Source organism: Branchiostoma lanceolatum, chromosome 17 (genome assembly GCF_035083965.1).
Source record: "Branchiostoma lanceolatum isolate klBraLanc5 chromosome 17, klBraLanc5.hap2, whole genome shotgun sequence".
Taxonomy (NCBI): Eukaryota; Metazoa; Chordata; class Leptocardii; order Amphioxiformes; family Branchiostomatidae; genus Branchiostoma; species Branchiostoma lanceolatum.
The window spans coordinates 9,627,874-9,653,090 of NC_089738.1; the positions used below are offsets into that span (position 1 = coordinate 9,627,874).

General features: G+C 39.7%; 5 protein-coding genes across 7 annotated transcripts; all 5 read right to left on the reverse strand.

Moving 5' to 3' along the window:
* Positions 1–2: 2 nt before the first annotated feature.
* LOC136423529 (squidulin-like) lies at positions 3–4,245 on the reverse strand. 3 transcript variants are annotated; one of them, XM_066411723.1, is made up of 4 exons: positions 4,102–4,245; positions 2,038–2,167; positions 1,378–1,533; positions 3–546 (listed from the first exon to the last, which is right to left on the reverse strand). In XM_066411723.1, exons 2-4 carry the CDS (start codon positions 2,158–2,160, stop codon positions 379–381), a joined length of 447 nt encoding a protein of 148 aa, XP_066267820.1. In that variant the 5' UTR covers positions 2,161–2,167; positions 4,102–4,245; the 3' UTR covers positions 3–378. The 3 variants fall into 3 exon arrangements, with proteins under 3 accessions (XP_066267820.1, XP_066267819.1, XP_066267818.1); XM_066411722.1 differs by having other exon boundaries at positions 4,098–4,244; XM_066411721.1 differs by having other exon boundaries at positions 2,038–2,171; positions 4,102–4,243.
* An 856-nt stretch (positions 4,246–5,101) lies between these two features.
* On the reverse strand, positions 5,102–7,984 carry LOC136423436 (calmodulin-4-like). The gene is made up of 4 exons (XM_066411579.1): positions 7,883–7,984; positions 7,495–7,627; positions 5,989–6,126; positions 5,102–5,604 (listed from the first exon to the last, which is right to left on the reverse strand). The coding sequence occupies exons 1-4, from the start codon at positions 7,894–7,896 to the stop codon at positions 5,440–5,442; spliced, it is 450 nt and encodes a 149-aa protein (XP_066267676.1). The 5' UTR covers positions 7,897–7,984; the 3' UTR covers positions 5,102–5,439.
* Positions 7,985–8,470: 486 nt separating this feature from the next.
* LOC136423698 (calmodulin-4-like) lies at positions 8,471–11,457 on the reverse strand. The gene is made up of 4 exons (XM_066411978.1): positions 11,225–11,457; positions 10,884–11,016; positions 10,220–10,357; positions 8,471–9,649 (listed from the first exon to the last, which is right to left on the reverse strand). The coding sequence occupies exons 1-4, from the start codon at positions 11,236–11,238 to the stop codon at positions 9,488–9,490; spliced, it is 447 nt and encodes a 148-aa protein (XP_066268075.1). The 5' UTR covers positions 11,239–11,457; the 3' UTR covers positions 8,471–9,487.
* A 1,421-nt stretch (positions 11,458–12,878) lies between these two features.
* LOC136423397 (myoferlin-like) lies at positions 12,879–16,590 on the reverse strand (the record flags this gene model as incomplete). Its single annotated transcript, XM_066411540.1, has 10 exons — positions 12,879–13,235; positions 13,481–13,628; positions 14,176–14,285; positions 14,447–14,622; positions 14,875–14,974; positions 15,183–15,273; positions 15,560–15,610; positions 15,907–16,005; positions 16,218–16,306; positions 16,447–16,590. Coding segments are annotated over 10 exons (1,059 nt in total), but the record flags the coding sequence as incomplete, so codon positions are not given.
* Positions 16,578–25,065, reverse strand: LOC136423398 (myoferlin-like). Its single transcript, XM_066411541.1, has 19 exons — positions 24,949–25,065; positions 24,520–24,841; positions 24,100–24,252; positions 23,512–23,649; positions 23,051–23,206; positions 22,660–22,717; positions 22,455–22,529; positions 22,048–22,229; positions 21,447–21,593; positions 21,132–21,248; positions 20,744–20,908; positions 20,072–20,234; positions 19,784–19,827; positions 19,469–19,588; positions 19,205–19,330; positions 18,735–18,881; positions 18,225–18,316; positions 17,525–17,695; positions 16,578–16,944 (listed from the first exon to the last, which is right to left on the reverse strand). Exons 2-19 carry the CDS (start codon positions 24,826–24,828, stop codon positions 16,764–16,766), a joined length of 2,544 nt encoding a protein of 847 aa, XP_066267638.1. The 5' UTR covers positions 24,829–24,841; positions 24,949–25,065; the 3' UTR covers positions 16,578–16,763.
* Between the last annotated feature and the right edge of the window lie 152 nt (positions 25,066–25,217).

Sequence of the window (25,217 nt, forward strand, 5' to 3'; positions counted from 1 at the left end):
AATTTTTCTTGTTGTTTTAAGCGTGTCTTTATTCCAGCTTAATCCAAGCAATGTATCAAACTGTAGCCCCTTAGCATTTCGATCTGTCTGCCTGAAATTACAGTGAAATATCGAATGCAAACAGGTGGAAATAACACCGTTATTTTATCATGTTCCAATTTTTAGTCGGTTCAACTTAATTCTAGTGCTGTCTAGTTCTACAACAGTTACCTTTGCATTCTTGCTTATGCCACGTCATTATATTTATAATTAAAGCCAACTTTTTAAAGCATTGTAGGTTGAGTATGGAATGCTCGACTATTGAAAGATCACTTGTTGAAACATTGATCATAATTCATTTCAAATCGCCAATGCAAGCAAACCCGTAGCTTCACATTCTCACTTTTGCAAGATCATATTAACGAACTCGTTGTAGTCGAGTTTGCCGTCTTTGTTTTTGTCGGCGACGTTCAGTATCTTCTCGCAGGCATCGCCGGTCATGTTAATGCTGTGGACCTTCGTGAGAGCCGTCTGCATTTCCTCCTTAGTCAGGAACCCGTCACCGTTCTGAAAAAAAAAATCAGATGTTTATTGTGACATTTGCTCTGTAGTTGTAGTACAATGTAGTAGTAGTAGTAGTAGTAGTACTAGTAGTAGTAGTAGTAGTAGTAGTCGCAGTAGCAGCGGTCATCGTAGTCCTAGTAGTAGGGGTAGTAGTAGTAGTAGTAGCAGTTGTCGTCGTAGTCCTAGTAGTAGGGGTAGTAGTAGTAGAAGTAGTCGTCGTAGGAGTAGTAGGGGTTGTCGTCGTAGTAGTCATAGCAGCAGTAGTAGTAGTAATGATAGCAGTTACTGTAGTAGTACATTTATAGTAGTAGTTACTCTAGTAGTAGAAGTTACTCCGGTAGTTACTGTAGTGGTTACTGTAGTAGTGGCAGCAATTACTGTTGCAGTTGTTACTGTAGTTGTAGTAGTAGTAGTAGTAGTAAAGGTAGTATTAGTAGTAGTCTCTATCTTATTTAAAACAACTGCCTCGTGCCAATTTCCAAGCTACATAGAATGCACAAGCAAGAATCACAAAAATAATAGGCAAGAAATTAAAGTACACAAATATTCCTTTCATTTTAATTATGAATCTTAGAATAGTCCCTTCAGTTAACTGTTACAAGAACTGATTTCTAAAGCAGCACTTTGAATATATGAGATACAAATCAAGGTCATAATGCAAAACATCATCAACCATAACCCAGAACCGTACAAGTCAAGTTCAAATGCTAAAATTGTGTCATCTCCCTTTAAGAAAAAATACCCTGCTACTGAAACAGCAAGGAAACTTGCTGCCCTATGTGCTACTAGGCACTATAAGGGTCTGAATGAATGAACAAACAAATAAGCTGATACCTTGTCGAACTCTTGGAACATCTGCTTCATCTCGGCCTCCATTGTTGCTGGGTCTGCCATGGCTGCCTTCACTTGCTGCAGCACCTGTATGACCACGTTGAACTCGCCCAGCTCCAGAGTTCCGTTGCCGTTCGTGTCACAGTCCTTGATGATTTGCTACCAGAAGATTGCCAAAAAACATTGAAATCATAAATGAGACGATCGACACGACATGTTTACAGCAAAAGAACCACATAGACCTTGCTCTATTGCTAGCATGTACAGTTGAGTAGATAAAGATATTGGTGTGCATGTAAACATGAATACAGAGTTTATAATTGTGGCTAGAAAGATTAGTTCTGGTTTGCTTCCAACAAAATGATTTGTGGTAAAGAGCAAGGAGAACGGTTTATTTCAAATTTTCATAATACGGGGTGCTTCAGTACATTCCCATCCAATTAATGGCTATTTGCACTCACGTGACTATGACGTAAGTATTTTCCGCCATGTTGGACGACTAAAGCTGGAAGTGACTATGCAAATTGTGAATGCAATTACAGTCACGTATTTATGAGATAACACACTATACGCATGCGCACTTATAGGTCTGACTCTTACAGGTTTAACACACAACATGGCGGCCGTGACGTCATTTTCCTTATATAGAATTGACATTCTTACCTCAACAAGATGCTCACACGGAGGAAGGCCGAACTCCTTCACCACTGCCTTCAGCTCTGACGCAGAGATGGTACCATCTTTATTGACGTCATGTTTGTCGAACATAGCCTTGATGTCCGCCATTTTGTTTCTATATGAAAACGCATAAATCTTTGATGAGTATCATTGTACTGTATGTACTAAATATAACCACAATCCACAATAAGCAATTAGTGATAGGAACACAGAGTGACAAACGTGAATGTTCATCGCTTTTTAAAATGTCATACTGTTTCCTTTCAGCGAAGAACAAAATTGTGTATGACGAGATGACTAGCAAAATGTTAATTTGTCGTTCATCTGTTAACCTTTAGCACACTGAAGTAGCCGTTTGTCACCCGATTCTCTATTGGTTACAGAGTAAGGCAGCAAGGAGAAGGTTAAAAGTGAATGAAATTTTTACGCCTTGGTCCCAGACAACCACCGGTGACCTTTCTCAGACTATTGAAACTTAATACACTGGGAAAATCATTGAACCACAGACATAAAGACAGTGATTGCTTCTGCTACATTTTTTTCACTCTAATGCTCAATGCTTCGGGCCCCGTTTCACTAGAGGGCGATCGTGCTGCGACCTCGCTGCGACCTAAATTGGATTTGTGTTTGTCTAGACTTCATAATTGGGATATCATACAAAATGTAAAAGTATGGCTGAAAAGACAACAGAGCACAGAAAGCTTAAAATCTATCAAATTAGTTCAGCGCTCTGTCAAATTCTCGGTAACAGTGTGGTCGCAGTGAAGTAACCTATAGCGATGTCTTAAAACGGTGACACCTGAAAATCTTAAGTGACCTCCTGGGCTTCTGATGAATGACTTCACTAGACAGTCAGGTGTTTTTCGCGACACGTGCGTCTGTCTAATCAAATATGATATAATCGTTTGTCTCTTCTCATGCATGTCTAGAAGGAGACGCCCCCTTATTATAGGTACTATGTGGCGTTCTCAAACACAAAGGAAACGCCCCCTAAATCTCCGGATTCTGCTTTATCATTTGTAATGCTTTCTAAATAGTACATGTTATGATTTCCATGTAAATGAATGTTCATATTAGGAATTCGAACTACTTTATATCAGCTTGATATGAAACGTACAGCCAGACAGGGTTAAAAAATGTGAACGTGATCTCGATTCAGATTAGCTCACTGAAGAGATATTCTTCCACTGGTTATGACAGAGAAGACAGACTCTATGTACAGTATATACAGGTTCATTGTACCGGGGAAATTCCCCTAGGTTTTTCCGACCAGCACAATGAACATTGGACCACGGCTTAACGTCCCCTTCTTAGGACTGCGCCCCTCTCCGGTAGCGTGCATGTCGGGTGAGCGACACAGCCGGGATCAAACTCGCGGCTTCTAGTTCCAGAGGCAAGATCGCTAACCACTGGACTACGCACGCCACAAAGTACACATGAAAAATACGTTTCACAAAGAGACACGGTAGGAATGAAAGTTGTCATGTCAACCAAGATACTTGGGGAATAGCAGGACAAAATTCTCTGTCAACGTCGGTTGATATTATTGCATAAGTCACATTAAGTGTGTGCAAAAATATATATATGTTCATAGACTCAATGGATAGGGAACACCATGTTGTTTACCGCATAAAACGTTAACCTTGAAGGCAGTTTCACAATTATCATGGTTGTCTTAAGTTTGTAGCACACAGAAACACACGCCGTACCATTTTTTGGTCTCAGGTTTCAACGAGGCTATGACAGAACCGACCTTCGGCAAGAATCTACGACAACATTTCCTGTCGCAAAACAACTGAACTTTAGAAGGATTTCCTAATTTTGCTGGCGTAAACCAATCGTTCAACTACATGTGACTGGACCCTAAATTAAGTCAATATAAACATTTTCTGCTAAATCTCATAGAATATTGTCTGGACGTGACAACTTAAGGTAGTCTCTAGATTTATCATTTCAAAACAAGACAGAATTTGTTTCACGGTAATAATAAGAAAAGGATCTAGCAAAATGCAATTGTCATAACGACAACGATAGAAGTAGCGAACTTACCTGGTTCGATAGTTATCGTGGGAATACAAAGGTGACAAAGTTGATGTGCCTCTTGGGACTGGACTTGTCTCGATGAAGGCTAGGAGTCAAGTAAGCTGTTAATTTGTCTTAGCTGCCACGTTGGCAAATGTTTTCTGGGTGTGGTGAACTTATTTGTAATCGGGTGGAACAAACCTTAAGAAAGGTGTTGAAGGTCACACGTGTGTCTAGTAAGGATAATTATGATTGAAAAGTAAAGGTCAGTAAATGCAGACTGTATGTGGCAGCAGACTTCATAGAATTTAAAGACAAATGAAAAGACAAGAATGAAATTCACATTTAAACTTAGCTACAGATGTGCTTAAGACATTTCAGTTTGTTACGTTTACCCAATCCTTCTAGATAGTGGAGTTACTTAAAGTAACAAAGATCTCGAACAATAACAAAAAGGAAAACCAGTCTGGTGGCTTTCTACAGACAGTGGCCATGTCAACCACCGTATGGTTGAGACCTGTCACAAATGCAGGGTTTGCTTAAGTCCAAAATAACCTTAGTTCAAGTAGTGGGGCTGCTATAACTACTGTCCTGTTTGAAATAGAACCTTGCGCACTAAAAATGCATTGTAAGCTTATTCATAAGGCCATAAAATGAAGGTCAAGGTCATTGAAAGCAATAGGTGTTTACACAAGGGAAATTGTAGCTAATGGGCGACTCCTACCATTTGACTTTCTAACTGCACAAATAAGTTACGGTTAGCCTTGTCCACCATTTCCCAGTGTTGGTCGTTGCTTGTGGTAAATGTTCTTGACTCTTTGATGTTTATGTTCCAAGCTAGGTAGACGTTATGAAAAGTATTGAAAGTACTAGTATATACACATGACTTGCGTGATTACAATATGTTAAAATGCTAACTTGACAATAGTTTAATGTAGATGACCTTTTAGAAAAACGAATCACACAGAAGGGGTTAATACGTCATTTATGAGCAATGTGACATTGATTAACAGCCACTAGTTTGACGTCCACAGAAAAATAGACACATAATGTTCTATACCATAATGATTAAAAATTTTCAAGTTTTAAATCTTTTAAAATTGGATGTCACTGTCGATATCTATCAAGAGAATTCTAGTTTTATCACAGAACAATACTGCCTATACTGATTCTGCCTTTACTCAGCTGACATCCGACCAAGATGGCCGCTGTGACGTCACAAACAAACACACAACAGCTTTTTATACGTTGGTTCCTTACTCATGCATGTTTTCGTATATCTCTTCCCTACGCATACTCAATGAGACATCAGCTATTCTGCTATTCGCTTTCGTTGACCTCATCGTTGCTACGCAACCAGTGACCTTACGCGCATGACAGGACCTTGATGAACTCGTCATAGTTGACCCGACCGTCGCTGTCAAGGTCAGCAGCTTCGATCATGTTGTCGATGACTTTATCATCCATGTGGGTCCCCATGGCCGCCAGGCCGGCCTTTAACTCATCAGGCGTGATAAAACCGTCACCGTTCTGAAATAAGTGATCAATTGTTAAACATCAAATATTCTTGAAAAAATCAAAGCTATAAACGATAAAACTCCAAGTAAAGGTATCCAACGTCATACTCTATCATAAACGCAAATAATCATTTGTCCCTGAGGCTTCGCCAAAAACCAACAATCTTTCGTTGATAAGGTCTAACTATCTGTGATAGACTTATATCAATATTCTACATAAAGCAAAGGTAGTTGTTGTGTAGAAAGTTCATATGGTTTAGACACAAACATTTGATTAAATTTCAAAATCAGATTATCAAAATAAAATAATTCATGTTGAGAAATATGCTCTTTTAGGTAGCTGTTATTTCGCACAACATGTTTTCGTCAACAGTTAGGTAAATTTAAGAAGAGCTACCTTGTCCATGCCTTTGAACATGTCACGCATCTTGGAGCCGAGTTGTCGCTTTGCCTGTTCCACCTGCGCCACCAGAGCCTGGAACTCCGTAAAGCTCAGGGCACCGCTCTTGTCTTTGTCGAATGCTTCCATCGTACACTAGTCATTCAAACAAACAATGCAACTTCAAACCACGTCGTTATATTTGAAGAGGCAAAGAGATCAAGTCATTCGTCTAGATTCAGACTACAAAATGCTCATATGCTGCTTATTCCCAGGCAAAGATAACCCCTGATACTGATGCTTCGCGGATCCGGTGTCAAGCCAAATTTCTGCCCCTACTAAACATTTGCTTCAACTGACTTCTTGTGGGTTTCCAATAAACCTGCTGAGGGAAAAGAAGTGTGTCACAATCTTGAGGCGTGGTAATGTCCAAGCAGAAGGCCTATCCCTATCCGTATCCCTATCCGTGTCCGTATCCCTATCCCTATCCCTATCCCTATCCCTATCCCTATCCCTATCCCTAGCCGTAGCCCTAGCCGTAGCCCTATCCCTATCCCTATCCCTATCCCTATCCCTATCCCTAGCCCTATCCCTATCCCTATCCCTAGCCCTAGCCCTAGCCCTAGCCCTAGCCCTAGCCCTAGCCCTAGCGCTAGCCCTAGCCCTAGCCCTAGCCCTAGCCCTAGCCCTAGCCCTAGCCCTAGCCCTAGCGCTAGCCCTAGCCCTAGCCCTAGCCCTAGCCCTAGCCCTAGCCCTAGCCCTAGCCCTAGCCCTAGCCCTAGCCCTAGCCCTAGCCCGAGCCCTAGCCCTAGCCCTAGCCCTAGCGCTAGCCCTAGCCCTAGCCCTAGCCCTAGCCCTAGCCCTAGCCCTAGCCCGAGCCCGAGCCCTAGCCCGAGCCCGAGCCCGAGACCCAACCATAACCCAAACTTCACGCACGCACATAACCCAAAGGGACGAAAATCAGGCGGAGCAGAAATGGACATCTGGCCCCACACCGGTTCGGTTCGTATTTTACGGTACGTGCCTTCAAAGATCGTTAATCTAGCATTTAAAACAAAAAAGGTCATATTTACGTTGACGTTGACCAAAATAAAGTGTGTCCTAACTTGTTTCTCCTAGCTTACTAGCCTGGCAACTCACCACTAAGGCTCCCATTCCACTAGACGGCGGTCGCGCTGCGCTCTCGCTGCAACCTTAACCGAATTCGTCTAACCTTTGATTTCATAATTGGAATATCATTCAAAACGTAAAAGTATGACTGAAAAGACAACAAAACGATCAAAGAGTGGAAATATTCGTTTTCTAGCTATGAAATTCGTTAATTGCTCTGTTAAATTTGAGGTCGCAGAGAGCGCACGGCGATAGCGCCGTACTAGTGGAATGGGGGTATAAGCAAAAGCCTCCAACAAGACACAATTACAGAATTAAACTATTGGATATTGCACACTAAATCCGTGAGAACGCAAAAATTCTTGTTGTGACAAATAAGTGGTGCCTCACTTACTAGATGCAATTAACAAATACCTTGAGGAGTTTTTCTGAGACAGGAGCTAACCCAAGCTCCTTGAGTGCTGTCTTCAGCTCTTTCTTATTGATGAGGTTGTCCTTACTCTTGTCAAACTTCTTGAATACCGCGAAGGTATCATCTGCAGAAATGCTTTAATAGGAATGTAAGTTAGTGACAAATTGTCACCTGATTCTTTCAACCAATTTCTCAGCAACGCCTATAGGACTAGTAAATCAACCTTTGTCATATTTTCTTCCGGTCCACTTACCTAATTTGTTCTCTTTTCTAAATGATGACATAAGGATTTAGTTTTAACTTAATCTTTGATAAAATACAGTTCTATCGTATCTTATAATAGGAAAAAATATCAGTAATTAGTAAAGTTAAGAGCAAAAAATGACTTACGGTTGACGAGACATGACCACCGTTGCCTTAAACCACCTCACTTAGCAAGAAGGATGCTTTATGTGAAAGCAACTTGACCTTGGTCATAAAATTTATAGGCCTGTCTATCCGTTGGGATTTACAATACGTGACTACGGATTGACCTTTTAACCATTAAAGGCGTCATTAGTGCATCCTTTGTAACATAAGTAATCCCTAGTTTTTTTCTGTTGTGAATGGACGATTTAATTATTGATTTCAAGCGTACCTTGGAGAAATTGCAAGTTTCATTTTTAACTTGTACAAAGTGATTGCTTGCAAAGGCGTACGTGTATTTGACTTCGGTAATATAGTGTGTGAATGTTAGATATGTGTATCGAATTATATTGCATTTTTTAATAATACATTTACAGCAAATACATTTTCATAAGCATCCATCCTTAAAGAAGGAATGCCTTCGAAAATGATATGTGTCATAAATATCATCATTCAAAGGTCCCAAAAGTGCAATAGCTATCCTTTTTGTGATACTTAGGCAACTTCTTTTTGTCGTCTTTCAATATTGGGTACCGGGTATGAACGTAATAAAAATTCAGACAAGACTAATGGTATTTTAGCACAATTGATGTCAATATGAAGGCCATGTCTGGAATATAAGGTGACTCTTTATTATACATTGTTTACGACTACTTAGGGCAAGTAAATGACAGATGAATGAGTGATACATCACAGCAATGTTCCCATAGGAAAAGTGGGGACTTTTTCCACTCTAATATTTTACATACGTAACCCACAGATGACATTCAAAGACGACTTAATTGTTAATAGTTTATTTTCCATACATAACTACAGCTAATAGTATATAGTAGCGTGCCAATTTTACAAGGTACGAGTTGCTACATATAATTTACCTCTATATAATACTGATGAATCCGTGTACATGATATATTAGATTAGATTACTAGCTTGAATTGTTCTTTAGCTTATATCAAATGTTAAATAGGTCCTACGGAAAGTAAAGTAAATGCAATAAGATACATGCTTCTTAATTTTGTCAACATGCGGTTATCTTAGTTAATACTGTATGTTTCCTGTGCGTAGAGCACTACAAAGAGCATCTCTCTCTTTCTCTATCTGTCTATCTGTCTCTCTTTATCTCTGTCTTTCCGCCTTTCTTCCCTTATGTACGAAAAGCTAGATTTGCCAACTGTGTCTGGTAATTTTTGCTTTTTGGTAAATAAAGTTTATTGCAAATTCATGCCCAGGTGCTAATTACAAGTACCAGCAACACATATAATGATGAAAAAATACAATGATATTGAGGGATACATCCAATGTTATACCACATTCTAAAATGTACATGGTGCTAGTTTTGTGGGGTTTGACTTCTTCTTTTTAGGCAGTGGAAGACGAATCAACCCACTTCTTTTATTAGTTTGTGTGTTCTTTGATTTGTAAAAGCAGAATTGTTTTCTCATGGTCAGGAATAGTGGGAACATAAGTGTGCATTTTGGTCACACCGGTATATAATTGGTTTAAGCTCACTTTTCATGCTGTGAGCTTGAAAAGACAGAAAGAGTAAAGTAAAAAGAGATCTTTAACTCCAGTTGGTATCATCCCAGTCCTCTAGCCTGACATGACCTTGATGAACTCTTCGTAGTTGACCCGTCCGTCGTTGTCGGTGTCGGCGGCTTTGATCATGCTGTCGATAACTCGATCATCCATGTGGTTTCCCATGGCCGCTAGCCCGGACTTCAGTTCATCTGGTGTAAGACTGCCGTCACCGTTCTGAAATTAGGTAGGATTTGTGATTAATTTCATTTTCATAATGAGAAACATGATATGTGAAATATATTATGTAGAATGTTTAATGTTTAAAAAAACCTACATTCACAATACGATTTTATATTTTCATGTCATGCCCGTAAGGTCACTGGTTTCGTAGCATTATTCGTACCAATAGTGGTAAAGCAATTTTTTTTTATTACTTTTTTAAGTTAGAATGCATGAAGCCATAGGATATATACGTCTTACGAAAAAAGGCATTTACGGATAGGACTGCCTATTTAAAAACTAAATAACGAAACAAGGGTTAAATGGACGTATTGTAGTATCTTATCGATAGAAATTTGAAAACATAGTCTCTGTTTTCAGTCATTTTCTACCATTATCTACCTCACCATACATCAGCCTTATTATTATAATTATATTGCACTTGGATATTCACAACGGATGAATGCGACTCTGTGGTGTCGTGAAATATGCACACATCCCATCGCCGCTTGAGATGTCAACCATTTGGTTTTATTGTCACAATACAACATGATTTGTTCGGATGAAAAGAAAAAAACAGAGTACCTCATCAATGCTATGGAAGATATCACGCATTTTGGAGGAGAGTTGGCCCTTAGCTTGTTCCACTTGATTCACCAACGCCTGGAACTCCTCGAAGTTCAGGGCTCCACTCTTGTCTTTGTCAAATGTTTCCATTGTACACTATTCATGTAGGGGTGAAGACAATATGCGGGAGGTCAGTGAGCGATAACTGAAATGAATTTTTCATTTAAAGACTTATCCAATGTTTCATTCGGAAAAACACATAATGATTCTATTTTTTTAGGTTATTTTCAGGTTACATACGCAACTAGGGGGCCCAAGTCTACGTCCCTTCTTTCCGATGCACAAGAGCCATATAACACTCCAGATTGATGACCTTACTATCTTCAGATCAAAAGATGTATAAAAAAAACGAACGTTCCACTGCAATAACATAACAAGTCACTAGGAGATGATCTAAGGTCTCATAAAGACCAACCTCACATATCAAATATCAAGATACATGTAATCCACAAAGGCATCTCGAGTCATCGTGTTTACAGACACAGACTGACACACGGACGCTTCCGAAATCACAACCTTCATGACAAAGGTAACCATAAATAGTACTCGGTGTTATATACATATACTTATACATACATGAGTATGCATATCATTTTTGTCACCTTAAAAAACTTTTCGTTACCTTGATGAGTTTGTCTGAAACTGGAGACAACCCGAGCTCCTTGAGTGCGGTCTTCAGTTCCTTCTCATTGATCAGGTTGTCCTTACTCTTATCAACCTTCCTGAAGATTGCTAGAGTATCGTTCGCCGAGACTCTATTTTTTCATATTAAGAAAAATTTCCTGTCATTTTCATTACTGAAATTGTCATTCCGTGGTTTTACTAGTCTTTAAACGACAGCTGCTACTTAAACAATGCAAAGCCTACATTACATATAATATGAATGGCTACTAATGTCTTCTTAACATATCAATATCATCTTTCAGATAACTATATAAAAGCTATTATATTGTAAGAACTTACGATTTGCGAGACATGACTGCCGTTGTCTTCAATCAAGTTGATGTAAGGAGATCGGTTGTACTTGGCAGCTGACTGTCTACATACTATTTATACCTTCAGAAGTCCTCTGGGAATCTATTACGTAACAGGGTGGAGAAAGCTTCTTATGTCATAGGCGTCTTATAATAGCGTCACCTGCGTCAAAGATGAACCAGCTCGCTGTCATTGACGACACTTATCTATTTTGGGATTCTATGTGTTAAGAGTATTGTACTTTTTAAAACTATTCATGGCCTCTGGGAATCTATTACGTAACAGGCCAGGGTGGAGAAAACTTCTCATGTCATAGACGTCTTATAATAGCGTCACCTGCGTCAAAGATGAACCAGCTCGCTGTCATTGACGACACTGTTATCTATTTTGGGATTCTATGTGTTAAGAGTATTGTACTTTTTAAAACTATTCATGGCCTCTGGGAATCTATTACGTAACACGGTGGAGAAAGCTTCTCATGTCATAGACGTCTTACTATAGCGTTGCCTGCGTCAAAGACCCAGCTCGTTATCATTGACGACACTGTTATCTATTTTGGGACTCTATGTGTTAAGAGTATTGTACTTTTAAAAACTATTCATGGCAGAAAGAAATGTCTTATAATTAGCAAGCACCGAATGGCAAATCGGTGCTATATTTTACACCGCACACTGCATGCTCTGAGTGCCGTTTCACCTTAGGTGAGGTCGGTATAAAGTCATGGCCACTGGTATTTAAGAATACATAAGTTGAAACACTTATTATATATTATTGACGACGACCAAGGACAGCTAGGAAAAAGGACGTGAATTGATGGAACGTCACAGTGTTGCCCCATGGGAGAATGAAACATAATGTGCATACACGTTGCTATAAAATGTCACCAATGAATACAAAACCGCATTATTGGATGTCATGAATATAATGTCCCATTTTATTACTAGTACATTTCTATTGATCAAGAGAATACAGTCCAGTTTATATCTGCAAAATGTCATGAATGAAGACATAAAACCGTTAACATTCATTTTGCTATCTTGTCACGAGAGAAAGTGATGGTGTGGTCTCACGGGAGACCACCTACATCAGAAGCCTTTTTACGGTCCATACAATAGAAGTTCATATGTCACCAGGCGATTGTCAAATGTACGTATGAAATATAACAAAGAGACATGCATGGTGCCAGGTAGGCGTCTTTGCGCATGCTTGGTCGGCAAAAGAAATATCATAGTATCATAGACGATGTACTGACCTTAACATTTCACCTTGATTATGTATGCATTACGCATATCAAGTTGCTATAACAATGATAACTGATGCGACTAACGTGACTTTTATGTGGTTAATATTGTGTGTGGATATAAATTCTTCACACATTGTTTTTGTATTGTCTGTGTATATAAATTGGTCATGCATGGTTTCTTATTGTCTGTGTATATAAATTGGTCACGCAGTGTTTTCTTATTGTCTGTGTATATAAATTGGTCACGCAGTGTTTTCTTACTGTCTGTGTATATAAATTGGTCATGCATGGTTTCTTTTTGTCTGTGTATATAAATTGGTCACGCAGTGTTTTCTTATTGTCTGTGTATATAAATTGGTCACCCATTGTTTTGTAGATGCGACTAACGTGACTTTTATGTGGTTAATATTGTGTGTGGATATAAATTCTTCACACATTGTTTTTGTATTGTCTGTGTATATAAATTGGTCATGCATGGTTTCTTATTGTCTGTGTATATAAATTGGTCACGCAGTGTTTTCTTATTGTCTGTGTATATAAATTGGTCACGCAGTGTTTTCTTACTGTCTGTGTATATAAATTGGTCATGCATGGTTTCTTTTTGTCTGTGTATATAAATTGGTCACGCAGTGTTTTCTTATTGTCTGTGTATATAAATTGGTCACCCATTGTTTTGTAGTGTCTATACCATGGGAGCTGACGGAATCAGAAGAATAACATCTCCAGAAAGATCTTGATCCAGGAAATCAGAATTATCTACAAAATAAGAGAAAGACAAAATCTGTGTTAAAATCTGAACGTGCACATCTTTAAAAAAAAACTTTAAAAAGTCAACCACATCCAGGACGTTGGGTTTGCAGATTCTAAAAAATGGACTCTCCACTGTTTAAACTAAGGGCTAAGTAAACTCTTATGTAAAATGTCTCTTTTGTATGTGTAGTCTTTGACAATTGCATTAGATGACTAGTGCTTACAATGATAAAGAAGTCTCTCATGCTTACCGGAAAAGTTTCTATCAGTGGAATCATCATAAGGATGCCGACGATGAGTAGCAGGAGTCTGATGATGGTCCACTTGTGGTACTTCCACACGATGAACTTCAAGGTCCTTAGTGGAGAAGTGAACCACAGGAACGAAGTGTCTGGGCGTCTAGAGAGTTCACGAAGAACCAGCATTAAGTTTTAAAATACGCAGCTGATAACTGCCTTGGACTTGAAGGAGTGATATGTAACAATACAATTATCTTATAAGTACTGTGCAGTCTTCATTGTTTTGTTTTTATTTATGCCGGGGTCATATTTCCAATCCGGGGTCCGGTCGGTCTGTTTGTGGTAAACTTAGGGTGTACGTCGTGTATATCGATGAATATACATAGGCTATGCTCTTAGATTATTTTGTATTAGTAGTACGTTTTGTGGTTGTTGTCTTTTGTTTCAAACTTTTTGTTACCAAAGACTGGCTGGCCGTGACTCGGATTGGAAATGTGACACTAGCATTGATTATTTTTCAAAGGCTTTACTTATTCCAGGGTCACAACTCCAAACCTGAGCCTTGGTGGCTATTTTACGTTGGTTGTGTTTTGTTGTCTTAGGTGTGATGCTTTTCGTTCCCGCAAACTACCCGGCCGGGCGCCGGTTAGGAAATGCGACCTTGGTATAAGCAACATTGACCATAGTCAACTAAGAGTTACACTTACATCGGTGGTTCCAACACAGGGTTTGTGTTAGGCTCCTCTCTTCCCCTTCCGACCGGCCTTTGCTTTGCCTGGGTAGCTGGCAGAACTTCGAGCTCCAACTGGACCTTCCCCTACAAAAGTTGTCAAAAGCTATTGATATTACTTTTGTGGTTTTTATTATGTAAAGAAAATAAACTACCTCAAATTTCTATGTACTATCTGAATATATCTGTACTATCTGAAAATATAGATTATAAGCCCCTTCACTATGTACGTATGCTAGAACACTCACAGTGACTTCGCTGGACCCATCTTGTTTCATTCTTTGACATGGCCACCAGCCCTTGAGACGTCTGACGTGGAACAGGGACACATTGTTGGCTCCTTTACCATCTTCTTCTTCTGCCTTGCAGTCTTTTGCCATCGCCGTTGGTTGGACCATGTTCACCAAGTTGAGTGTCAACATGCCTGAAAAAGAATATGCGCAATTGTTATATCAGACAGGCTGAGAGTAATGAAGCTACACTTAACTATGCTACACAACCCCAGCATAACACGACACGACACGACACGACACGACACTACACTACACTACACTTCACTACACTACTACACTACACTACACTACACTACACCACAGTACATGTATTCACTACACTACACTACACTACAATAAAGTAAGCGAGCTTTTGCTTATGGCTTCAATACACTAAAACTTACCCAGGTAGTCATCAGGTGAGAACTTGTCATTATCCCACAGTTGGATCAGAAGTTTTGGGTATTCTCGTCTCTCGGTTTTGTCAATGCTCCACATGTGTGCCTGCACAAAATAGTATGTTGTGTATTAGTCTTAGATCATATAGAGTAGCCAGCATTCAAATACATACCCTTTGTATAACTGAATTCGGTTATGTGGCAATCAAGCGTTTCTAACGGTGTCATAACGGTTAAGAATGAAAGCAAGCAAACAAAGAAGCAAATAAACATAACATTTGAATATTGTCGCATGTAAATGACTTTTTTATTACCTTTTTTGTGATCGACATTACCCTTTCCGCAGCAATATAGTTGAAAGGGAAAACAAATCTCCAGTTGAAAGTTCCCTCGCCGTTCATGGATCTGGGCAAAGCAATAAAAAAATATTAATACGTACTAGTAACTACAACGAGATGCGTACTGCCAGTCTATCCATAATCTGAATGACATGCTAGTTGGTCGAGCATGTACATGTAGAGTAGCGTGTGCGTAATGTATATGACTGTATTTATATGTACGGATTTCAATCTATCTGGCAACTAACAGGTTTAACCATCCAACATGGCGGACAATGCTTACGTCATAGTCACGTGAGCGCTAACATCCTATACTGGTGGAACATGTGATGAAGATAAGTATAGAGCGTTACCTGTAGTGGACATCTGTACTTTGGACATCCTCTTCCAGACCGGCCAAGTTACTGAAATATAGTCATAAACAACATCAAACAATCCTTGACAAAAAATTATTTTTTCAATGATATGTCGGATCTGTCAGGACTGTTGCTGTTTCGTCCATTGTAGCAAAAGGTGAAACCAAACACCACAACATTCACCGGGCAAATATGGAGACTGAGCTTGCATTCGGTAAATCTTTGCTGACAGCACTTGATGATTATTGCATATACAACGTTATCTCTGGAATATATGGCTGTGTTATGTTACACAGTTAGATACATTTGCCATTTCACAAAGATTATGAAAAAAAGCGCCTTACCCTTTGACATAGATGTCACTCATCATTTCTCCTGTCACAAAACTCGTCTCGTCCAACACAACATCACTCGTGTTTAACACAGCCACACGCAGCTCATATCTGGCAAATAAGAGATATCATCTTACCGTGAAGGAATCATCAAAATTCATATCAACAACCTGTGTAAAGTCGAAAATCACACTACACCTGTTCTCATAGCTGTTTTACCATCGTTACAATCAAAATGCTTTGTTGCTCGAAGTATACACATTGCAGTTATCATATGATGGAAATATGTGTATGAAATATACGAGACGTAACAATGTACTCACTCCTGAGGAACACGTGGTGAGATGTCAACCTCGGGTCCAGGTGGGCCGCAAGTCTTGGGGAAAATGTCAACCCACATCTGCAGCTTTCCCTATAGAACGTTGATAGAGAATAATGCTTAAGACAGATGAGTTGAATAAAAAAGCAAACTGGCATTTCACAATAATGGTATTTGCTTTACTCTTCTATCTCTCTATATAAAGAAAAGGTATATTATTCAAAGTTGTTTACCTGTTCCAAGCCCGGCTGTAGAGGACTGTACAGTGCACGAGTCTCCACATGTTCTGGCACCAGGCACAGGGAGCGGAGGACCTTCAGAGCCAGCTTATGTCTTCTGAGCCCAACTTCTTCCTTGTCAGAAAAGTTGTCTAGAAAAACATTATCGATTCACATCAAGCAATAACAAGAAACAGCTCCTTTTAACGATTTCTGCTGACGTCAACATTTTGACATAGCTAAAATTACATCGGTCTCAAGTGTTCCTGTCTTTCGAATGTCACATTGATTTGCTTCCACACCAATGGGATATCACTTTGACAGTAAACGTATCAACCTAGTACGACAAAGGACGACTTACCAGCATTGGTAAGTCTGTGTATCTTTCCGCCGAACTCCAGTGTGAGATCACTGTCACCTTTGAACCGTGGCAGTGGCAGGCCGTGTCTGACCGAGTACTGCTTTAGAATCTCCTCCGGCTGTTGACTGTCCCGCCAACAATTTATGGTTTTCCTGAACAAAATTTTGGAACTTGAAGAATTACTTTTCAACAGTATATACGTTTAAAGATCTATTTATTGAGGTCTACCACATTTGTTAAAGGTCAGGATTTACATAACATGAACAGGTGACTATCATATTGTAAAGATGTCAACCCAGAGAAAAGATTTAACCACTCACACCGGGAAGGACCCCTACACTTTTCGATAAGTGTTTTGTGCTATTTAAAGTGCTCAAGGTGTGGCTCTCCTTAAACACCACGTAACCACCAGCTTAACGTACAATCGGGGGACGTACCTAACCGAAGCTAGGTACTTATTTTCACCTGAGTCGAGAGAGGAAATAGGTCTTTCCCAAGGGTGCAACACTGGGGCCTGCCCGAGATTCGGACCCAGAACCTTTGTTCGTCTTTTCGTATAAAATTCGTCTTTTCGTACAGTGAAGCCAATAACCCTTGCTCAGTGACAAGATCACATTGCCACTTGTGATCGGTACTACATGTGCAAATTCAAACTAACCTGGTAACTTCAAAGTTTAACCACCTAGCGTGTCGAGTAACTGTTACGTCATAGTCACGTGAGTGCAAACTTACCTGTGGTACCTCCGCGGTAACCCACAGGTTGCCCTGTGCCGTGACAGGTAACGGTCCTCCAGGTCGATCGTTGTTTGTCCAATCAGATCGTCCGCACTGAGAACATCTTTATCGTACACAGCGATGTGCAGATCCTTGTCCTGAGGGAGTCGGGTCGTGAACTCATACATCCTATAAGCATACAATAGATATATGAATATGATATACAGTATATTGATAATAATAAATGCTGCCCCTCTAATGCAGTGGAAGACGAAAATAATTTTTCTCTAGCTGTTCATGACCATTTTATGATGGTGTTAGAAACGAATTACTTACCAACAGGTGCAAAATACATTCTTACTTTTCCCCTATTCCTGACCATGAGAAAACAATTCTACTATGAAATCAGGGAGCCCACATATTATAGAAGAAGTAGGTACATAGGCCTTCCATTCCCTCAAATCCAACGAAACTAGCTCAGTTTATATTTCAAAGCATAGGAAGTAGCAAATCATTCTTATGTTACACATCTATGTTTCAGGCCTCGGTTGTGTACTTGCAATAACCTTATATTATCATGTTAATTTAAATGAAAATCAGCGTTCTCAGATCTGTACCACAAAGAGCATATAAATTAGACTCGCCATTCAAAGTCTATGATGCGCTTTAGAATTATAGGTTACAAATGAAAGATAGGCTGTCAAAATAATGAATTTACCTCCCAAATATCGGCTGCAGGGTATTGGGAATGTAGTTCTCGATGTCATCCACTGTGTAGTCACCGCATGTTATACTTAGGTAGGGATCAGCCTACGTACAGAAAAGTGGAACCATAAAGTACTTGACAAAAGTCGAGTCAGTCAGGTCTGACCTTACGACTAATCAAATTTCTTTAAAGTTAAAATATGGTTAATCTGGTTACTAGCAGGGTATGCGATTGGTCGTTATGCAAATAGCTGGATTCTACTGTATTTGCATTCACGTGACTACATGACGTAAGCATAGTCCGCCATGATGGGTGGTCCAACCTTGAAGTTTATCATTAATCAAGGGTTGATTTGAATAAATTTAACAATCTATGTAGCTACAGTCATGTGCAAATACAAAATAAACATGCAATTTTATCTAGGTTCATTCAGGGTGTAGCAGCCATCATGGCTGATGTAGGAGGTGACGACAGTGGTGACGTCATTATTGGTGACGTCATCTAAAATGAGCATACACTTACCAGTCCGGACGTGTCGTGTGGCTGTAGTCCCATAGCCCGTACAACATAGACTCTCACCACACATTCTACAGGCATATCTGGTAAGTGTGGTTCTGTAACCCTGCGATCGTTGGTCTTACCGACAACAGGGCACAGCTTGATAGAACCCTAAGGGGCATAGATTCTAGGTGTTACATTATGGTTTTACTTATTATAAAAATGCACGTATTCGTTAACTTAAATACATGGTATTGTATCTGTATATATGGCCTTCTTAAGTGAATATTTACCATGGCAAATCCTAATTGATGTCAGCCCTACAGCTTCTATAAGCTGGCTCTGGTCCGTTGCAAAGCTCTAATATTGTGATACGCTAAGCATATATAGTTAAAGCTTTCTTTCATCATATTGAAATCATGCATATGGGACAGTGTCCTTCGGTATCTAGGAGACGGTAGATTAAAAGACATAAATTAGCATAATTTATCTACCTTGAACTGTCCAGCGGTACCTCCGTCATCTTCATAACTCTCCCTTCCCCGCTCCAATGGGTACAGTTGTACAAAGTCTGTCAGACCTTGGAAGGCCGGAACTTTTTCAAGTTCACAATCATACACCTGAAAGGTAAAAGGGAAGCAGAAATGTTAAGTATTATAAGCACTTTACATATCATAAGCTAAACGCAATGAATCTATAGTTTTTATGCATCCAGGTAGTTTTCCTTGATTACCCGGAAAAAAATGACGTGTAGATACCTCCAACAGGTCATGCTGAAGAGAAGGGTCTCCTTTCTCGATGTCTCCGATTGAGGTGTAGAACAGGCTCCACCAGTCAATGTCAGTCTCAAGTACAGGTGGAAGGTGGGACCCTGTCTTCTGCAAGACAATATTTCAACATTGTGCTTAGCTACATTAATTATGTATTGGGCTTTAATGCTAATGATGTGTATGACACAAACGAATGATCACGCCGTTAGGCATGTGTTACTGCTATGGTAGCTTGGAAACTGTATGAGAGTAATGGGTTTACATCTGCATGTAGTAATATGAAAATACACCATGACACTGTACCTTTAGCCGTGTTTGCAGCTCTGACAGTCTATCAGATGTTTTGACTGAAATACAAACATCAATTGACCAATCAGTCATTACTTGGATCCATATCTTTTAACACCAGAAACGAAGAACTTCGGTCAATGGCCGTCTCTCACATCAAAATAGCAATGATAATACATTTATGCTGATAATAAAGTTTTTATTTATTTTCATTCGAACATAATTTCACATGCCTTAATCTTACTGATCAGACATCATTTAAAATCGTTACTTTGCTATCTAAAATGCATTTCTATGACGTACCTTGGTCACAGTCGATGAAATGCTCTGGCAATGATGGCTGCATCTCATACACGCTGAGTGTGTTGATGACGTGAACTCCAGCAAGAGGCTTGAACCCAAACAGCCTGTTGTCATACACCTTTATCGTCATAGGGGGCATGTAGTCGGGATCGACAGGAAGTTCCTACAAGAGTAGATAGAGAATGGTTACGATAGGATAAAGATGCAAGGATGTCCTGACTCATTATAATAACTTTGTGTGGGTACATGTACATACTATTAGATAAAGGGTTCTAACAATGATAAATAAAGGCCTTCCGCATTAAGCAATTTGAGGACGCAACACTGAAAACTGTAGTATATACTTACTATAACCGCAATAACATATCAATTCGGAGTTTTGGTAAAAATCTTCTCCAACTCTTCCCTTTAGTCATTGACGAAAGACAGCGGATGCTGTCTGAAACGTCTGACTGTTTCAAAATGGTATCCAGTTTCCTGCCAGTGGGTAACTGCCATTTGGTGTAATATACATATAACGTTGCATTCATTTGAAAGAATAGTACAATGTCTGTCAATGAAACTTAAAGTAATTGACAAACTATTAAAGTCTTACTGTTTATGAATTATGATAAGCTAGAAGAAAGCGATGGGGTATAATATATCGTACATGTTCTTAAATACGACACAAACCATTTCTGTGTGCAGCAGAGGGTGGCTGAAGTTGGGGTTGTCCTTAGCGTTAGCGATTACGCTGGACCTCAGCACCACTTTACCCGCAATCGCGAACTCAACAGAGGGAGAATTGACCACGAGTAGATGACATCTCTTCATATTCCTCACTCCCCAAGAGACCACCTGAGGTACATAGGGTTAAATTCATATTTCTTAACCCAGTTGTATTGGCATGAATAGCTAAAGATCGCGATACCATAAAACTTCGAATAATTCAAAATTATACATCTCACGATCTGTAACAGTTGTAACACTCTTGGACACACAACTTTTGTATAATATGAATTGTATGATCATATGAAATGTAGAACGCTCTCAAGGTGTCATGATTTATTATATTGCTCACGTCAATGGCCATCCTCCTCATTTTGGGGCGGATACTCTCTGGTATGCTGTATACTTGCTCGAGATCTTTGTCTGCCTTCGTTGGGTACAGCACGGGTGGTTTGGCCCCTTGCCCTACCTATAGTAAAGAAATGCATTGATAGGAATTAGAGATGCATGTATGTGGTGCTATATCAACTATGTTATACTGCAAATGGGATATCATAAAACACACCATACGCGTACGCACGTACGCACGCATGCACGCACGCACCCCCCCCCCCCCCCCACACACACACACAATGACAATATGCATGGTAAAGAGACAAGTACGTACGCGAAACAGTTTGCATGTTGCGAGCAGGTCTCCATGATGTTTACCCCCAACAGAGATCGGATGCCAACGCAGCTTTGTATCTCCTTCCTTGTCACCATCTTCAGCAACCAATGGTGTCATTTCTACAAATCCAAGATGTTCATTGCGCTGGAACACAAATTACGGAAAACTAATCTCTCAAAATGCAGCAAAGTATGGCATATTGGCAAAGAGGCTGTGGTGAAACATTGTTTAAGTACCAAAGCAATATTATGATATGGTCAATAATACAAACTGTAACATCTTAATGTTAGAGTGCTTGTTTTATATCCTGCAGGTCGCAGGTTCAATACCCAGTGTAGCCAGGTCATACCAAGGACTCTAAAAGTACATACTACTATGGGAGTTAGACACACAGCACTACCAGTAGACTAGCCCCCTACTGTGTTGACAGCCACTCCAGTCTACATGGTGAAGTAAGTTCTTTCAGTTCAGTCAGGGCAAGAACATATTTGAAGCCTGAGGGCTTTAGAACTGGAGATGGACAGCACCTCTATGCATCTGATCAAGACGCCCGGGTGACTTTTTAAAAACATTTTGTTGGGCGGAAAGGATTACGTACCCACAAATCATGGTCGTACACCTGTACCATAACAGGAGGGGGGTTAGCAGCTACTGCCTCTGGTGTTCCATAGATTTTCAAGTCCTGAAACACCAGTGTCTGGTTCCAGACGGGGTTCAGTGTCTTCTTGACAACGTTGGTCCTCTGGTTTCGGTAAGAGAAGAACACAGACAGAAAGGGATCTGTTTGCGGAGAAAACAGGATTAGTACAATCAAATTGCATTGTTCTAAAGTAATGTCTAACCATATCAAAAATTTGATAGTCAACTATGGACTGGTAATGATATGTCACTGTAACTACGTAACACAAATTCAAATTTAGCAATGCAACGTCCAGATTTAACCATCCAATATGGCGGACAATACTTACGTCATAGTCACGTGAGTGCACAAGTATGTTCTCTTACCGTCCATGCCATCCCTGTCAGCAGACTGCAGATCTCTGGCTTGGTAGATGTAACAGTGTAACTCGTACTCATGACCTATAAGAAAAAACGCCAGGTGTCCATGTCATCAGTTATGGTGTAGTTCAGTCGGTTAGAAAACAAGAAAAATGTTGACTATCCAAGATACAAGTATATACTATACTATAAACCAAATGTTGATACGTACCCTCTGTCTGCAGGTAAAGGCCAGGCAAAGGATTCATGTCAACATCTCCAGTGTTTTCCTGCATGGAGAGAAATGAATTTGTGGCACATCTAATTACAAACGTTAAATCAATCATCATCACGAAGACAGTTATCTACAACAATTTGACTAGAAGTCTACTTGCCAGAATATGCTTGATAGGATCTTTCCAGAACAATCTTATCTTAAATACCTTATCTATAATGCACTGCCTTCCTTTGAGTTTTTGAACAGGTAAATGACAGTTTTGTACTTCAACCTTTCAGTTGTTTATGATGAAAGACGACTGTTAACACGCACATTTTTGACTAGCTACACGTGTGAACCAGGGAATGATGCTTTGCATTTTCTGTGAAGTTTCAAATGATCTTACCATGACATGCAACACCGATAGACCACAGGTATCTCCTTGTTCTGTAACAATCCGATTCATCGGTCCTGCCTCTGTGGCTTCCTCTTCAGTCTCTTGCTTTTCTACAATCAATCCGCGCGGTAGCGTGTTGCTGAAAATGCGCTGGGCATCATTGTCCTTCAAGCCAAACAAAAATTGTAATGAATAACATTCATATGATTATGCAAATGACCAAATGTATTTAGTATAATGAATACGATCTTTTTGTGTGTAGATTGAATACTTCCAAAGGACAATGATGAAATGATGAATGTTCGTAGGTAAAACATAACAGTATCGTTTTACGTGACACTAACGTATTAGTGCGAAACCCTGATATTTTAGGTACAGACAAAATGGAAGGATGAATATAGACTTTTATGATATGTCACATATCTGACCATACAAAAAGTATCAGACTACATATTGAAGAGAATACTTACATATTTCATCCACATTGAAAGATTTTCCCCGTCTAGTTGCTGAAGAAACTCCGTGTCGTCTCTGTCGTCGCTGAACCACGCTTTCATCCTTAAGAGGCAGGGGGACCTTCCATCTCTGGACTTCTTACAGTCAGGGTCCTGAACATAGGTGCATCATTGAACCATTCAAAAGAAATTATACTACACATTTTTTAACATTTCGGTTGCATGAAACTACACTTCTGAATAGAATATAGATGAGGAAAATGACTAACACAGTATGTATAACCTATACCATTGACTTGCCATAACGTAGATTACTTCTTTAAAATTGTTAGATATTACCAATAGTTCAATTGCCATGTATGTACAAGCTGCCGTACATTGATTGTATCTGCCTCTCAATGAATTTCTCTATCTATTTTTTGGCTGACCAACCGAATTTTTTTTACAAACCGACTTTTACATGTATATTTATTATTATGTAATAGTTCAATTAATAGATTTCAGATTGTTTGGAAAGCTTTCTTGTGGAAACACAATGGAGAAGTAACATTCTAGGCCCGACATTTCTATACAATCGCTTGGCATCAATTCCTAATTATTTACCTTAACGTTGACATAATGCACAGACCCACACAGATCGCCACGTGCCCTCTCCTCGGAGCTATAGAAGACCTCGGCAGGTTTGATGCGGCGGTAGGCTACTCGTTTATCGTTGATGACCAGCCACAGGAAGATGTCTGGGAGACTGAGTTGTGGCTGTAATTCAAAACAAAGTACACAAATTTAATAACCTTTTTCTACGCACTCTTTCTGCATCACAATATTAAGTACAAACCTCGCAATTGAATATAGACGCTAGCGGTCCGCATACATATAACATATATAGAGGCACATGTCAAGATAGAAAAATCCCACTTAAAAAATCTACTTAGTGATTAAGTAAACACAAGCGTTAGAATTGTTATAAAAGAAGTACATGCACGTTGTATTGCATTGCTAATGTTAATCAAGCTATGGACTTACATCATTTGATAGGTCCATGATTGTCTTCAAAAGTCCCGCCATATCGTAGCTCGTTCTCTGCTTGGTAGTACGCTTGTTCCCGCCATCTTCGTCAGATGCTTCATCGATGTCGTCTGACTGAGGCATGAAGCTGATTTGCAGATCAAGACCCCTTAGGTCACACTCTGCCTGCGTGTTGTCCAAGATGTCTGCAACTCGTTTGGCGTCGTACAGAAGCCTTGACAGCTGGTGTAGTCGGTAGGTCTTCAGCTTTCGGTCAAGGTTGTTAAAAACCTTGCAACTACCTTCGTCAGCACATTCTATCATCATCTGTTTGACCAACCTTTTGAGGGAATAATCAGGAAAAAAAGAGTTGTAGTAGTTCATGACTGAGTTCTGAGTTAATGATGGGTAAGTAGCAAATATTTGGAATATTCATCTTCTACTTACGTGCATTCATTGGAGATTGCAGTCAGGCACTGTTTCGCAGCAAAGTTTCCCCTGTTGTCTTCCTCCTCATAAGCAGCCTTTAGCTCATCTACGTTGTCAGTCTGTCCAGAGAAAACAACAATATTAAGAGAAAAACAGGGACAATGGCTTCCTCATTATCGAAGGTATATCTCCCATGAACATGCCGATTTTTTTTGTGAACAAAATAAGGCTGTAGAAATATTAGCAGCATAATGCTGATATCAAATAGCATTGGATATTGATTGCTA

Excerpts from the sequence above, each read along its gene's own strand:
- LOC136423398 (XM_066411541.1), bottom strand. The coding sequence starts at position 24,828 with ATGATGATAGAATGTGCTGACGAAGGTAGTTGCAAGGTTTTTAACAAC. Across the intron at positions 22,530-22,659 it reads CCTTTACCTGCAGACAGAGG|GTCATGAGTACGAGTTACAC; the intron begins GTACGTATCAAC and ends TTTTTCTTATAG. Across the intron at positions 18,317-18,734 it reads CACACGACACGTCCGGACTG|GCTGATCCCTACCTAAGTAT; the intron begins GTAAGTGTATGC and ends TTCTGTACGTAG.
- LOC136423698 (XM_066411978.1), bottom strand. Across the intron at positions 10,358-10,883 it reads TTTCAGACAAACTCATCAAG|TGTACAATGGAAACATTTGA; the intron begins GTAACGAAAAGT and ends CTACATGAATAG. Across the intron at positions 9,650-10,219 it reads TCTTCCATAGCATTGATGAG|AACGGTGACGGCAGTCTTAC; the intron begins GTACTCTGTTTT and ends ACCTAATTTCAG.
- LOC136423529 (XM_066411723.1), bottom strand. The coding sequence starts at position 2,160 with ATGGCGGACATCAAGGCTATGTTCGACAAACATGACGTCAATAAAGAT. Across the intron at positions 1,534-2,037 it reads CGTGTGAGCATCTTGTTGAG|CAAATCATCAAGGACTGTGA; the intron begins GTAAGAATGTCA and ends ATCTTCTGGTAG. Across the intron at positions 547-1,377 it reads TGTTCCAAGAGTTCGACAAG|AACGGTGACGGGTTCCTGAC; the intron begins GTATCAGCTTAT and ends TTTTTTTTTCAG.
- LOC136423436 (XM_066411579.1), bottom strand. Across the intron at positions 6,127-7,494 it reads TCTCAGAAAAACTCCTCAAG|TGTACGATGGAAGCATTCGA; the intron begins GTATTTGTTAAT and ends TTGAATGACTAG. Across the intron at positions 5,605-5,988 it reads TGTTCAAAGGCATGGACAAG|AACGGTGACGGTTTTATCAC; the intron begins GTAGCTCTTCTT and ends CACTTATTTCAG.